General features: G+C 43.0%; 1 protein-coding gene across 2 annotated transcripts in view; it reads right to left on the bottom strand.

Moving 5' to 3' along the window:
- The window catches only part of UTRN (utrophin), a 345,394-nt gene extending 341,187 nt beyond the window's left edge, over positions 1-4,207 (bottom strand). Inside the window, exons 1-2 of one of the 2 annotated variants that reach the window (XM_071740500.1) lie at positions 4,124-4,207; positions 3,082-3,245 (exon numbers count right to left, since the gene is read on the bottom strand). In XM_071740500.1, coding sequence (XP_071596601.1) covers positions 3,082-3,160 — 79 coding nt within the window. In that variant the 5' untranslated portion in view covers positions 3,161-3,245; positions 4,124-4,207. Of the gene's footprint in view, positions 1-3,081; positions 3,246-4,027 lie in introns of both variants that reach the window. The other variant, XM_071740501.1, reaches the window with a different exon arrangement.
- Between the last annotated feature and the right edge of the window lie 11,686 nt (positions 4,208-15,893).

Here is a 15,893-nt window from a genome sequence, read left to right as displayed (position 1 = left end):
TCTTTGAAAGTAACTTCTAGCTACTAGCAAACTACCTAATCACAGAAGAGCCACATCCAAAAGAGAATATAATAAAAAATAATTGATGAGAGAAAGAAGCCTCTCCTTTTTTAGTATTGTAAGTAACACAAGTGACATTACTGGGGAAAAAACAACCCTTTTGCTTTGAATAACCAAGCATTTATGGCTTACAGCAGCTACAGCATATAGCAAACAAAGTTTTCTCACTGATCGCTGAAGGAAAAAGTATTTTCAACAGAACCAATAACATGCAAGGATCTCCACTCCAAGTGTTTTATCCTTCATCCTCTCAATTCATATTCCCCAAAGGATGAATTAAGATACTTACAAAATTAACTTTTCCCACCCATTAAATCCTATGACACACATTTCTTTTTTTTTTTTCACACAAGCAAAAAATAAAACAACCTGCCATCAGTTTATGTCAATTGCTGCCCTCTATCCTTCACATGGTCTGCCAATAGGCCCCCAATAACAAGTTATTAATAAGAACTACACAGCTAGCTCTGCTCATAAAAACAGGCATAGATGGACACCACACAGGCCCAAGCAGCAATAAAACTTAACGCATGTCATGACAGTCTCATAAAGCTCAAGTTTTCAATAACCAATCAAAGCGTTAACAGTGCCACCTTTATGGTTTTCTAGCTGCTTACTGCTTTTCCAAAGCAAGATAATGAAATAAGCAATGTCCACAAAAAGAGGATATACTCAGTTTGAGAGGCCACTGAGGACTAAAGTTTACATTTGTATCCCAGTATTTAGAAACATTTTTACCAGTAACCTCTTTAAGTGATGACCTCCAAAAGACTCTTGCATTCCAAATAATCTTTTTTTTCCAAGTTATAACAAAAATACCAGATTTAGCCATATATCTTAACCATCACTTTTAGAAGATGAATGCTTTTAAATAACCATGATATCCTGACAGTTTGGTGACCTGTTCCAAAAAGATAAAGTATGTTGAAAAATTGACAATTGCCAAGGAGAGTACAAAATGAGATATCTTTCCATGGTATATTACACATTTCTCTCTTTTACAAGAGCTGTTTCCAGTATTCTTACTTTTAAAAATGCATATGTATAATGTGCATTTAAAATACTATGACCTTATTATTAAATTATTTTTTCACCTACTAGAAGCAAGCTTTTTATTTTTATTTTACTTTATTTACCCAGGGTGAAAATATTAACATGCTATCTCTAATCAAAGTAGTAGAGATTGCCCATATCACAGGTAATAAACTTACAAAGCAGCAAGAAACAAAGTAACAGCTCCTTTTCTACTGCAAAAGAAGGGAAAGTGAAGATGGCAAACCTTGGCAAGTTCTGCTCTCTGTAGTCTCAAAACCTAAGCAGACTGCAAACTACCCTAAATACTAGGAAGTTATAAAGGTAATACTTCTACTGCACTTCAGTCACACTCTGAAGAACACCCTGTGCTGGAGAAATCTACCCAACTACAAACAACTCAGTTTGCCTTTCTAACTATCAAAATTAGCATTTCCTGTTACAGGTATCTAGGAAAAATGGAAGCATTGCTTATTATAGCTTATTTCCCCTCTCCTGACAGCAAGCCTTTAATTTGCCACCACCTGTACTTCAGAAACATTCAGCCCTTTCATTAAGAAATCCCTCTTGCAGGTCTACTTCTAGTGAATAGTTCAGGTGCAAGCTATGTAATACAGTAATTAACTCACACATCCAAATCCAAACCAGTGTATTATTTAGAAAAGTTTAATTATTTAAGATCAATTTTCACTATTTTTAATTCAATGTACACATCTCTTAGCTTTATGAATATTAGAATATACATAATTTTTGCATTAACAGAGAAAAAGTTAAAGCAGTTATATTAGGAAGTTTACAATCACCCACCCTAACCAAAACAATAGAACTTACTGTACAGCTTGTTCATCCAAGGAAGATCTTAAATACAGCTGTGTTTCCTCCGACATCCTATAGAACTGTAGTGCTTGCACACATATACGCATGCAAACTGTCTGCAAGACATCACCAAACTCAAAGCCGAGAAGTGCTGACTGCACATTTACCACTGCAAAGTTTTGTCCAAATGTTTCCAAAAAAACAAAAACAAAACAGCAGAAAATGTAAACCAGCACTAAGGGATCAGAGATGGAACACCACAAGCATTTCTGTTTCATAAACTGCACTTCCAGAAGTCAAGAGGAAGACTGCCTACACCAAAGGTGTCATTCCTCAGAAAAAGGTCTAAAAAGCACTTCACCAGTGAGATTCCAATTCAGACTCACATCCTATGTAATCTGAGATATCAAGCCAAAAACAACCAGATATCTATAGCTTTTAATGTAGGGAACATTTAAAAACACCCTGTAAGATACAGAGGAAATTTTTTTAACAGAAGTTACACATTTGAAAGAAAAGACAGGCTTTGAGGCTAAACAAGTGAGCACCCAGCACAAATTTTTATTAAGGTATAAACAACTCACTTCTGCTCCTCCAAAGACTTCAGTCTCCCCCTGCTACAATGAGGCTTACCTCCTTACTCACCCCAGCATTCATCAGAAGACTCAAATACACAATAACCAAGAAAACTCCATGTTTTTACAATAACCTTCAGGTTTGTTACATGAACGCTTTGCTAGAGGAAATGCCTGAGCAAGTAGCCTTACACAACTGTTTTACATTAAGGAGGAAGCACATTAATTTATGATGTACTTTTAGGAGGTATAGTATTGTGGCCACAGTTTCAATTTTCAGTGTCTAAGAATAAACAAAAAAAGTTGCCAACACTGGGTTGCATAAGAGCACTTTAAGCACATGGTTATTTACAAAAGCAGAGGTAATTATAACACAGGAGGTGGATTCCAAATAAACTGACTGTCAAAAAAACCCCAGCAATCAACAATTACTATTACTTAATGGTAGGACAGCTGCACCAACAGCCTGAATCGCTTGCCATACTACCAAGATACAGCCAAAAAAAAAAAAAAAAAAAAAAAATAAAATTCAAGCTGATGTCAGACGATAGGCGCAGAGGAGAAAATGGGAAATTGCTCTTTTCTTTCAGCAGCTTACCTGATCTGGACTTAATGATGTCACTGAACTCGCCTTGTCCTCCACCAGGTCCTTCCTCCTGGTCGGAGACATGGGCCATGCTTGCAGGCTGGGGAACGCTGAGGATGCAGCCTAAACGCCTGAGGAGAGTGTAACCATGGAGTGCCTCGGCTCAGTACCAGCACCTACAGCGGGACACAGGGAGCAGAGAGGCACTGTGAACCCCACGGACTGCACCGGGAGTGACTTCACACGTGAGGAACAGGCTTGTTGGCCCCGGGGCGGCCGGTCATGGCCACGGGTGGCCCTGTACCCCTACCAAGCGACGGACACCTTATGGGATTTTAAAAGTGAGATGGCGCCAAGGGGTGCTGCTGGCCAGGTTAATGCCTAGCCACGAAAGTGAAGCTTCAGCCAAGCCTGGGCGACAGGGTGCCTCGCCCACTCCGGAGGGGCAGGACACGGCGACACGGCCACTGCCTTTTACCCAGCTGGCATCAAACGAGATATCCTCGCTGAAGAGGGCTACTAAAACAGGGGCCCCCCCCCGCTCCCGACGGGCATATATGTCCGCTGCAACAGGGATGAGGGACGGCAAACACCTCCGGACAGCTCGGGAGTGAGAGCTGCATGTGGGAGAAGCCACGAAGCCTCACTCCAGAGCGGGGGAAACTGAGCTCTGCGGGACGGGCCCCGGGAAGCTCCCCGCCCGGCCTCCATCGCCATCGCCCCCGCTCCCCCGGAGGGAATTTTGACCCGGCGGGCGGTCGGGCGGGCCAGCAACTCCTCCCCGCAGGGTGAGCGGCCGCAGCGGCGCCGCCAGCCCGCGGGCACCCCGCGGCGGGGCCGCCCCTCGCCCCGGCTACCGGCGGCCGCCCCGTCCCGCCCGCTCCCCCGCCGCCCCACACCGGCACTCCCACCCCACCCGCAGGTGCGCCGAACCGCGGGCTTTGCACCCCGCCGTTACCGGCCCGAAACCGGGGAACAAACTTTCCTCCCCACGCCCTCCGCCGTCCCCCCCCGCGAAGCAGCCCCCGCACCGACAGCATACACCGCCACTCACCTCTCGGACACGGCGGCGGGAGGCGGACCCGCTTCCCCACGGCCTGTCCCGCCCCGGCTCCTCCCCACGCCCCGTCCCCCGTACGCTGCCGCTGGCGGGCCCACAACTTTCTGTGCGAGACGCTCCCGCCCCGCCCTGCCTCCTCCACAGCCTCCTCCTCCTCTCCTAGCCCGGCCCCGCGGCGGCTCCTCCCAGCCCCCGGCGCCTCCTTTGTGCGGGGGAGCCACGGCGCTCGTACGAGACCTTCATCGGGGAGGGGGAGCGAGCGGGGCGGGGCTGCTCCCGCCGCGGGCCCTGGGCGGGGCGGAGGGGACGGAGCGATTCCCAGCCCCGCCCCGGCCCGCGTTCCTGAGGGCCCCGCCCGGAGGGCGATGGGTCCGGCTCTGGGAGGGCTGGGGAGCAGCCCCGGTTTGGCCAGCGCCGGTCCGCTCCTTGCTCCTCCCCTCGGGGCCTTCCCGGGCTCACCTGTGCGCGCCTGCATCCCCTTCCTGCCCGCTTTCCCTCCCCCCCGCGCCCGGTAAGCGGAGGCGAAACACGGGGTAGGCAGGGGCCGGTATGGCAGGGAGGGCATCGCCGCGCATCGCGTCTCTCTCGCCCCTGTCGCTCCCCCCTCATACCGAAGTCACGAGAAGGGCGTAAGACAAAATTTGAGGGGCGTTTACGAGGCTTGCACGCCGAGCATCACGAAATCGCTGTCCCGAAAGTCGTCTGGTTTGGCCCGGACCGCCCCGAGCCGCTGGGCAGCCCGAGGCGGCGGGTGGCTTCAGCTGAGCGGCAAAGGAAGGGGACGGAGCAGTAAAAATGTGCTGCGCTGGGCTCTGGGTGTCTGCCGTCATGTTTTATGTATGCACAGAGCATATATGTTAGTAAAATATTTAGCTCATGCTAATTAATTTATTGCCACATTTGCAGTCTGGGAATGAACATACTGATATCTGTTCAGGCAAGTGATCCTCATTCACCTGTGCAGCAAGGCTGCTGAACTCCCGGGCGGAATTTATCTTGGTAAGCGTTAGGCTGAAGTTTCAGTGATATCGGAGAGACACGGTAGCTGAGTAGTTCCTGACTGTAACCTCTCAGGCCTCAACCCGACGGTCCAAAATGTTTTTTCAAGGTTGTGTGCATCCCCAGCACCGAGTACCTCAGGACAAAACCAGATACCGGCCAGCAGTCCACAGAAAATGAGGTGCAGAATTTATTACCTAGGAGAAAGGAGGTCTGGCAAAACTTTCATTTTGTATACCCAGATGTAGTGATGAAATTATTTGCCTTCAAAAGTCTTTTTTTCTTACCTGTGTACAGCTTGTGTGTTTACTAGGCACTACAGGTAACAATGATAAACAATGATTATGTGTATTTTAGCCTCAGCTAGCTTTGATATTTGCCCATACTTTACAATTTCCCTCAAGGAAAAAAAGAGAGACCTCAAACAAACAAAACAAGGTACCTGCAAATTATTATTACCATAATTCTAGCTGCATTTAACATTTTCTCCTCAGCCTTTGATCTGTGCAGCACGTGTATAACAGGGACTGGGACTTCCTGTTCTGCATTCCAGGATGGAGGGCTTCTTCAAAGTGTGATACAAAGATGCCTTGTTCTGATCATTTAGTAGATTTCCTGGGTGATTTGATGCAAATTAGTTAACTCATCCTTGATGTGCTTAATCTAAACTGCTATGTGAATTCATAATAGTTCTTTTGTGGAAATAGTTAATAATAAAGTGCATCCCTTAAGTGTTGTGATGACTGAAGTTGTTAACCTGTTGAGAATTGCCAATCTTGGATGACAAATACTGCAAAACCACCAATATTCGATCCCTGTCAGTAACTGTAAGGCAGTGCCAAGCAGTAGGCTGGCCCTGTTGGAAAGCTATGGTCTGTGTTCCTGCCTTTTTGTTTATATTATACTGATAAACCTGTATGAGAAACATAATGTTTGTGGTTAGAGCAGCACCACTTGTTCCTTGCCTTCTGCCTTGCTGCTCTTGGCTGAACAGACTACTTCCCTGCCCCATCCTGTGCATTCCCTCTCATCTCATTGCCTAGTGACTGGCACCCAAATACTGGAAGCCCAGAACCCAGATGTAACCTGGCTGCTTTTTTGTACAGGTCTTCCTCAAAGAGGATGAGAGACATTCTGACCCGTCTAACCCAGCCCCTTCTCAAGGGTGAGCACAGATGAAAACTGATTTCCTACTGCTGGGTATCTCTCAGGGGTGTGGAGCCCAGGGATCTCAAAGTGCCCTATTGCCTTGCCCAATGCAAGGAAATGCTAAGTGGAAGAAAGGCCTTTCTTTTGTTGGCTGCTGAGGGGGATCAGTCATTTCACATATGTTACCCAAGACCGCTATCAGGTAGCAATAACTTTGATCACTGAAAGCTGCAGTCAAGCTGCTAAGCAGGAGCAGAGAGCTGGTATAGCCCATTTCAAACCTCCGTGTGTAAGTCCACGTGTCTTGTTCTGAAAGCACCTACAAATTATTTCTCAAAAAGAAACACATGTCAGTTTAACCTCACAGCATTTCCTTTTTCTCTCTTTTCCCTCTTTTTTTTTTTTTTTTTTTTTTTTTTTTTCTGTTTTAGACAGAAGTGGCATCATTACCTTCTTTGAACTGTGGAACACCAGCAGAAGGGTAATAGAATAACGAGACTGAACACTACCTCAGGGAAGCAAGAGAATTTTTTTCCTGGTGTGTTTCAAACATGCTTTTCTCCAGAGCCATCCTCACTCAGCTGCTGATCAAAGACAGAGTTTCCCAAGCTAGTTATTTAGACTGTAGGCTTCTCAATGCAAGGGCTATAATTTTAATATCTGGCTCTTCAGGCACACTTCCATCAGGGAAGAAAAAAAAAAAAAAAAAAAGCAAAAAGCAAAAAAAGCAAAAAAAAAAAAAACCCCACAACAAAAAAAAGCACTCTAATCTTTAGTATGCTGTACATATTTATGCTTTAGGTCTCTAATTTTATATTCCAGTGATTGGCAGAATTAGAAAGTAATGACTAGCACAATTTTAAAGTCAAACACACAGTCTCCACTGGGTTATATTTCTAAAACTTACACTCCCCTAAAAATATCTTTGTTGGTGCAGACCAATAATAGCATTGTGTGGCACAGTTTGCCTTTTTGTATAATGCAGAATACATTAGTAAAAGAAAGGAAAAGTCCGTAAAGCCTTTAGACATCACTGAAAAGGAAAGACAAGGAGAATACAGAAAAAGAAACCGCGGAGAAATGGGCTGAGAAGATGTGGAGTCCTTGAACTTTGACCAAAGTAAATAAATACTTAATTCCTTAGTGTGTGAAAACAAAGCCGTTGTGAGCTTCTGAGCTCATCTTACTTTGTCTCCTTGTCTTTTATTTCTTCTTAGCATTTCTATTTTTAGAATGCACTCATAATTGATAAGATTACAATATAACCAGGATTTTCATGAAGCTCATTACCTTGAGAACGACTGCTATAATAATGCATGTGCCCATTCATCAATGTTTTGACATGATTTCAGAAAACCACTCCACATTCAAGAAGATATGGGATACCAAATGGATTGCCTTGAGAGTAAAGTATCTTTACTGTCCCTTTCTGCATAGCCTGTCATATTGTCACTCTCAGTTAACTGATCGGACAGGCTGTTACTCAGTAGGCATTTTTTTCCTGCAGAATTTGCATCTAAATTCAAACAGCAGCTCCTTCATGCTTCAGTGCTGACATACTGCACTAACCAGTTAGTACAAGTCCCCTACTATTTTCATTATCTCTTACCTGAGGACAAAATATAGAAAAAGACATATAAATAAGCATTCTCTCTTTGTATGTTTCTTTTCTGAGGAAACAAACAATAATTTTCTGAGGAAAATTATCAAGTATTTCTAAAAGCTTGGACCAGTTTTATCTAAAAGTCCTTTGGCAGTACGCTTTTGAAAGGCTTTAGTGTACTGGGAAGACATCTTTAGTTGTTCCTTTTCCTTCCTTTTGCAGTCATAAGTGCTTTAGATCTAGCTTTGTTGTTCAACTAATTATCTGGTACTAAAACATTCAATATCAGCCCTAAAACCATTTTTAAAATGGTTTAAAGTCAAACACACAGTCTCCACTGGGTTATATTTTTTAAAGGTGGGACATCATGTTCTACAATCAGCCCCTTACTTTGGGACCTGATTTTAACATTAGATTGAGTATTTTCATTCTAAGCCCAGCTGTCTGTGTGTGTAAGCTCCTTCCAAGCTCCTCCAAGAATGAAGAGCCCTGTTGTGGCAGGCACTGTAACATATCTTAAGAAATTCAAAACCATTTTGCCACACAGCGTTAACCACGCATCAAGGAGCACCAGATTCAGAAGGGAGAAGGATGGACAGGGGCAGAGGGCAGCAAGCAATCCTAATAAATACAAAAGGCCTGGATGCAAGAGCCCCGTTGTCTGCACTGCAGCAGGTCCACCTGACTTGTGCTGCTTCACCTTTCTGTGTCCTTCTCTTTCTGCTTAACTTAAAGAGTAAGCAGCATGTTCCTTTTAGTCTACTTCCATTTCTACAGGTCAGGATCTGTGTCTTCAGTAGATCCTCTCCACTCTATTTTTATCTCATTAGATTTGATGCATCTATTGATTAGATCAGATTCAAGGGAATATTGTGTGCATAAAATACACTGGAACCTTGTATCTTAAGTTTCAGCAATTTTTATAGCTTCATTATAAAACCCCTGAAAATTGCACTGTATTAATAGAAATGCTGACAATCCCTTAGCCGCAGTGACATTAATTGAAGCTACCCTAATTTATCATCATTCCCAAGAATATAACCTCTAAAAGTACATTAAATAAGAGTGTATTAATGAACAATTATAATAACCAATTTACCCTCCCAAAGTAACTAATTGCAGCAGAGGATTGGAAAAAAAAAACCATCAACAACAAAAAATGCCTGTGCAAGACAGCAATTTTTGGCCAACACCATGAAGTCTCCCAACCACAGATGAGCAGCCTATGGACAGGAGAAGGCTTGACCAGGTTTTGCCATACCTGACTCTACGAGTCTGCCTTCAGACCTCTAGAAAGTCTCACGTCCAACTAACTCCATATGGGCTTGCAAGACTACTATTAGCCTCCTTTTTCCAAAACATGTAGAGTTTTGTTAATGTGTTGAAAGCTTAAATAACTTTTAATTACTACCACTAAGTGGGTTTTTCCTTCCTTGAAGTTAAAAGGATTTTGCCTCTTAACTAAAATAAACAGTCAGTCACCATGATAACATTAGATCTGAACAAGCTTGTATGTATTTTTTTTATTCTGAGCAAATAAATAGCCCTTTTTAGTCAACAGCATAAGTTACATAATTAAAATTTTATACCCACCAAGGACTTTAGTAATGAGTTTGTTTTGTGTGGTGTCATTTTCTGTGCCCACGGCTATGAAAAAGGGAGATGCTGTGCAAGGTGCAGCATCTGACAAAGCTGGGTCTCTGGATCTCTGCACTGCCTAGGTCACCTCACTCTGCACCACTTCATATTTTCACATTCATTTTATGAAAATTCAGCCTGAATGAAGTCATTAATTGCAATATGCACAGTCAAAACTCTTCTAGATTGTGGTTTAAACAATCTTGGCAGAAGCCCCTCACCCTTCTCCCAAGATTCTTCTGGAGCAGGCACCAGTGGGGTTGCCCCCAGCAAGGCATGGGGCAGAGATCAGCTGCTTTACCAAGCTGCTCCACTCTCCATGCTGCTGGCTGGCCAGCATTGTGCTGGCTGTGCCTCTCATTGAATTTCCTCTGCATGAGCAGGAAATCTTGGCCACCCCACTAGGGCCACCCTGAATGCCCCCAGAATTTCCCGAAGCGATGGGGAGGCACAACCCCCAGCATGCCCAGCAGTGCTGATAGGGCTGAACTTCACATCTTGAAGGGCAGGACTGCAAACAGTCCCCTTGCACTTCCCACATCTGGCATGGTGGGGTGGTGGCTGCTGACTGCCACAGAAATTATGTGCCCTGCTCAAGGAAAAACATTTGGCTCAAAGTACACAGTTCTTAAGGGAAAGAGAAATTTTCTAAGAGACATTTACCGATTCCTTAAATTATTTTGCAGCTAGTTAAATAACTGCTGTGTTAGAAGTTTTGCAAGCAGTAATTATTGCTCCATTTTATTCTATTGGGCAGCCCTGAACGAAGCCATGAAAATTACTTTGAAATCACAGCAAACAAAGAGGAAAGTTTTGGACATCATTTATTTTGGGATGTTCCAAACCAAAGCTATCTTCCAAACCAAAAAAGAAGCCCAGCCCTGCCAAGTTCTTAATCACTTAAACGAAGAAAGAAACCACAAAACTGAATGAAAAGATGATTGAAATGATTTTCCTACTCTAAAAAAGCCTTTTTTGGAGTTATAGTCAGAAGAATATGATGGAGCGATAAAAACCCTTCATACATCACTGATGTATCTAACTGGCAGTGACTCGCAGAAGCCAAGATTTTGAAAAGGGAGCAAAGATGAAGTTTCTCCTTGCTGGGGAAGAACTTGTAGATGAACTTTGCATTTCAGAAAATAAAGCCTTACCAGCATTTCCAGAGAAGTTTCCAATCATGTGAGAGCAAAAATGTTCTGTACTATGCCTCTATAACATAATTGGAACATAATATCCAAGCACTTATGCTTCAAGCACTTAAGGGATTCATCTTAAGAACATTCACCAGATACAGGACAACAGTATTATTTATAGCACAGAGTACCAAAGTACTCACTCAGTCAGGATCAGGTGCTGTTGAGCTTGACAGTATGTAAACACAGAGCAGCAAAGTCCCTCAGTTGTACAGCTTGTGTCTGGCCCAGGACAGAAGGCATGTTTTATAACTCTGAGAATGTCATCTGACAAATGCTGCAACAACTGTTAAAAGGACCAATATATATTTAAAGTACAATTCTACCCAAGCCCCATAAAATTCAGAGTTTAAATCTAGTCTGAAATATGATGCCATGAACACGAAAAAAAAAAGACAACAGTAAGCCAAGCTGGAGAAGCTAGCTGCGAATGAAACTTAATTTTAGCAAATCCTGTGAAACATTCATTATGAAATATAAAATCATGTGTCCTTGCCCAGAAGTAGCAGTTACCAGCTGGCAGTATTTTTTCAGCATTAGACCAGAAATGGTCCTCACAAGGAATGTAAGGAAAGGGAGTGGCACTGACCAGGAGAGATGCTCTTACTCCTGTTAAATCCATTAGGTTCATTAAATTTTTCTCAAACAATCTTTAAATGATTCCTTTTGTACTTTGAAGTGTGTTCTCCCTTTTGCATGTGCGGTACTTAAATGCACACAGTGCTATTCAGTAGTATTTCTTTCTTTGGGAACTGGGAAAGTGTACTTTTCCACAGAAAAAGCTTTGCTATTTTAAGTGTGGAATGAGTTGCATGACTGCTCCTGAAGGTCCCATTCCAAAACAGAGTAGAGCAAGACCTTGGGTATCTCCCAGTGGTGCTGAGCCCAAAGCAGTCTTCTTTGTAAAAAAAAAGAAATCAGTGAAGCCTCAATTCTATGTTCCTAATACAATACAGACAGAGCTGTCAAAACAGTAGATCCTGAGATGTATTTTACAAGGTGTCTTCAGACCACCCACTGATAAATATCCAAGTAAATGTGCTGCAAGTGAGACTGCCTCCAGCTGTGTTTGTGGCAAGGTCTGAAGGGAACAGGAACAACTCTGAGATCCCCATTGGATACAGCTAGAAAACCAGGTGACCTCTGGACCCATAAGCATCTTTTAATGTCCTAACATTTCACTGTTTACGTGTACTCCACTACCTACCTTGTAGGGTTTTTATTTTTTGTCAAGTAAAAGCTTTGTGCCATTTCAGTCCTGTGTTTTAGCAGTGCCCAGCACCTCAGCTGCCAGAAAATGCAACTCCTCTCTTCTATAGTTACGCCAGGAGTCATGAATAACAACCAGGATGCTTTTATCTCTATTGCAGGTCAGCTAGACCTTTTGTCCCATTTCTTCTTTATACTTCCTTGGACATCAAGTGTAACCACAGCAGGTCAAAAATACAAAACAGACACATAAAGGTCATGATCCTTAACTGAGATGCCATTAAAATATTCTGCCCACCTCAAGCAATAGGTGATTCATTCGTGAAAACTGATTATTTATTTATAAAGATGCAAAGTGCAAAGCCACACCTGGATCTCAGAGCAAGAAAGTGAAAAAAGAAGTGTGTTATGAAACCCTTTGCTGACACCCACAGAAGTATGTGGCAGAGAGAGAAACTCAGCAGGCAGAACATCCTGAGCCTTAGAACAAAGCAGGTAAGGGTCTCTTAGGACTCCTCCATTTCTGCCAGAAATAAACCGCTTGAATACCTCTTCTTAATATAGCTGTTGGCCTCATTTGTAACACTATCAAATGCCACAGATCTTCCAAATGGCCATCCTCCATTTCCTCACTCCACATCTCTTTCCCACGAAAGCCTAAGCTTAGATTTGTTTTTAGGAAGAGCAACCAATAAACAGAAGCACAGTAACACTAGCACTGGGAAAGAAATGTTACCAAATATGAATATGAAAAATGAAGGAAAACAAAGCCTTTTCAGCAGTGCCTGAGGGAGTCTACAAGTCTTAGGGCTGATCCAGAAACCCCGTTAATCTGAGGATTGCTCTTCACCTTTAGGATACACTTTCAAATTCAGCCAAAGCTGTCACTAATAATCAAGAGAAAATTTGGGGTACTCTCCCCTATATATATTCAAGATTACACCATTCCAGCATGAAATTTATAACTAAACAACACAACTTTATTTGTAGAGCATTTCTGTGGGTGGTGAAGTAATTCAGATGCTCTCTGTATTCCCCTTACAGGGCCTCCTCTCCAAACACTAACCGTAGTCAGCTTGGTTTCTGTGCTGAGCTCTGATTTTTTCCTGCGCTTCACTTGGTGCAGTAAAAAGGGAACAATCAAGGAAGTACTGAGGATTCACCAGCCCCTGGCCTGACAGCACCAAAAGCATCTCTGCATCTCTAAAGGACAACACACACAGTGGAATGGCACCAGCCCACACCCTGGCCTTACTAGGTTTGAATCCAGCTCATCACTAGAATCTTTACCAGAGTTAAGCCTCTTCTTTTTCTTCCTTAGCAGGAATTTTCCATCAACTGATTCAGCTGGAAACCATCCACCTCCCTCAACCAAGAGAGGCAGAAAGCAGTTAGGGAGAGTGAGCCCCAAATGCTGTGTAAGGCTTTACATTTGCCAGATGCCCAGGTAAAACTACCAGCCTCCCTCAGCTGTGAGGGTCAGGATCTCAGAGCCACCAGCAGAGCCAGCCACTTGCTTTCCCATCACAGAGACAAACCATCTGGAGGAGTTATTCCTGTCGGGATACATAGTTCTGCTGCCTAAGAAGTTTCCAGCCCTCACAGACTGGCACAAAGAGGCTTTTCACAGAGGTCTAGGTTGCCTCTAGAGTCCTGCTCCTTCTTCATTTACAGGAAGGCTCTTAGGTTTAGTCTGGGGAGGCCCACATGTTGCCCTGGGGCTTTAGGGGAAGAATTTTGTCAAAGAACTTATGTTGCAATGCATCCTCAAAAGGGCCTGCTTTCTGATTCATTTAATCTTGCCTGGAAAATAGGTTCACAGAGTGCATCTTTCACTGTGCATAATATACCTTCAGACAAAATTTGCCTCTTATGGCCTTTGTGACCCACTTTGTTCCTGAACAGCAAAATTACTTTGGATTTGCAGAGCCAAAGACAAAATAACTTGTAGGGCCAAGTGGATACCTAACCAGACAGTTCTGTCTGGGCTGTCAGTGACAGGGCTGAGCCAGAGGGTAGCTACCAGATGAACAGACACTTTCCTTTCTCACTTGTGTGTTCCTGCTAGGTCTGTTTCTCCAATACTGCTGACTCCAAAGCAAACTGCTTCAGTAATAAGAGGAGCAGTAGGAGATTGATGCCAAAGGCAAAGAAAGTAAAAGCATTTTCCCTTTTCACCACCAGTAGACATACTCAAGCATAAAACTGTGCCACGGAAGATGTATGATGAGAACAAGAGCCCAAAGCACATGGATGAATGGATCTAGGCAAAACCAGTCATGGTGACCTCAAACTGCTCATCTTTGCATATTATTTTCAGACACAGGAAAACAATTTAGTAACATACACATTGGTATCCAGTCCTTTGTAGCCATCCAAGAAGAGGTGACATATGGCATCTGAGTCACCTGAGGCATCTGAGGTAGCACCCACATTTAGGCACCAGCATTCCACCTGAATTTCAAGATAGAGCTGTCAAACACTTGGACTACCCAGAAGAGAACAAGTTCTCTTGCAAACTGGGGAAGGGCCACTGTCTCCATCCATTTGGTTATTGCTGTATGTGGGGAGAGAGAAATAGCAATATTATCAACTGATAACAAGCTCACATTTTTCCTCTCTATCACACACTGGTTTCTCTCTAATTCTGCAAAGAAGGCTGATACCTATTATTTCTCTGAACTGGAACAGGCCTTCTCCCTCTCTCTGTTTATGTATGTGCAGGCAATGGGGCCAGTTACCACCAAAAGAATTATCTCGGCCTGCTTTTCCAGTTTTTTCCATAGCAATATAAATGCAGCCAGACTCCCCAAAGGGGGGAGATATTAAGTGAATAAGACACCACTGAATCCCTGTCACACATCTCCATTAACCACATCTGGCATACACAAGGACCATACCATATTTAAATAAAACCAATAATGGAATATTTGGGGCATGAAGTATATAAAGGTATTTGTGGCAGTAATTTCAATGGGATGGTTAATGTTAGAAAAGGAGCAAGATCTGAAGAAACATGAAATGGATATTACTGAACAAACTGATACTTGGTAAAGGTAGAAAAGTTTTCACGCACAAAAAAAAAAAATCAGGAAGCAGTTGCTTTCATGACAGAATGGCATCTGGTACAAAATGCTAGCTGTAGTGGTAAGGAAATGAGGGAGAAAGCATTACAGAACAAATTATCCAAAGATCACAATCAAATTTTTAAAATCCTTCATTATTATGATGGGATAGCTAAGGAGATTTCCAGGATTTTGCAATCCAAGCACATGTGTGATGGAACTGATACTTTTTAAAACCAGTCCTGTTACCATGCTAGGATGAATTTCCAGGATGGTTTCTAGTTTAAAATTACAGTGCAGCTAGGAAGAACTGCAGCAGTAAGATTTTATTTTGTGAAATTGCCATTAATGTTTCACATAATGTAAGCCAATTTTCTCCTTCACTTAGAAAAATGTATCCTTTCACAATCTGTATTTTATTTGATTGCACTAATAGAATTCTATACCACCCATTCAGAGCAAATCAGCAATGCATTTCTTTTGTACAACAGCTGACTGAACCTGTCTTTTTTATAATTATACGATTGTATTTTTGTTAAGACTAAAATAAGGAAAGTTAAATACTAACTTGGTTGAAAGCAATACCTTTAAATCAGAGGGACAGTAACATATAGTTCCATTGCTTATCTTGCTGGCAGATTAGAAGTCTAACACTGAGGTAAGCCTGGGTGGGACAGCATTACAAGTGTTTGAGCCATGAGCACCACATTCTTCATATAGCTGTTTGCAGTTAACACAGTGGGTGGGATTCCCAGAGGAAACTATCAAGTAGTGTTACTGCATGTTAAAATAACTTCAGTTTAAAGCCCCAAAAGCTATAATCACTGATGGGACTCCGCCTGAAGAGCTTAGGAAGTGATTGCATCTAGACAGAATCGTTACAGCAGCGTGCCTCAGATGTTCAT

Source organism: Heliangelus exortis, chromosome 3 (genome assembly GCF_036169615.1).
Source record: "Heliangelus exortis chromosome 3, bHelExo1.hap1, whole genome shotgun sequence".
In the NCBI taxonomy this organism is placed as follows: Eukaryota; Metazoa; Chordata; class Aves; order Apodiformes; family Trochilidae; genus Heliangelus; species Heliangelus exortis.
This window is presented reverse-complemented; position numbering and strand designations above follow the sequence as displayed.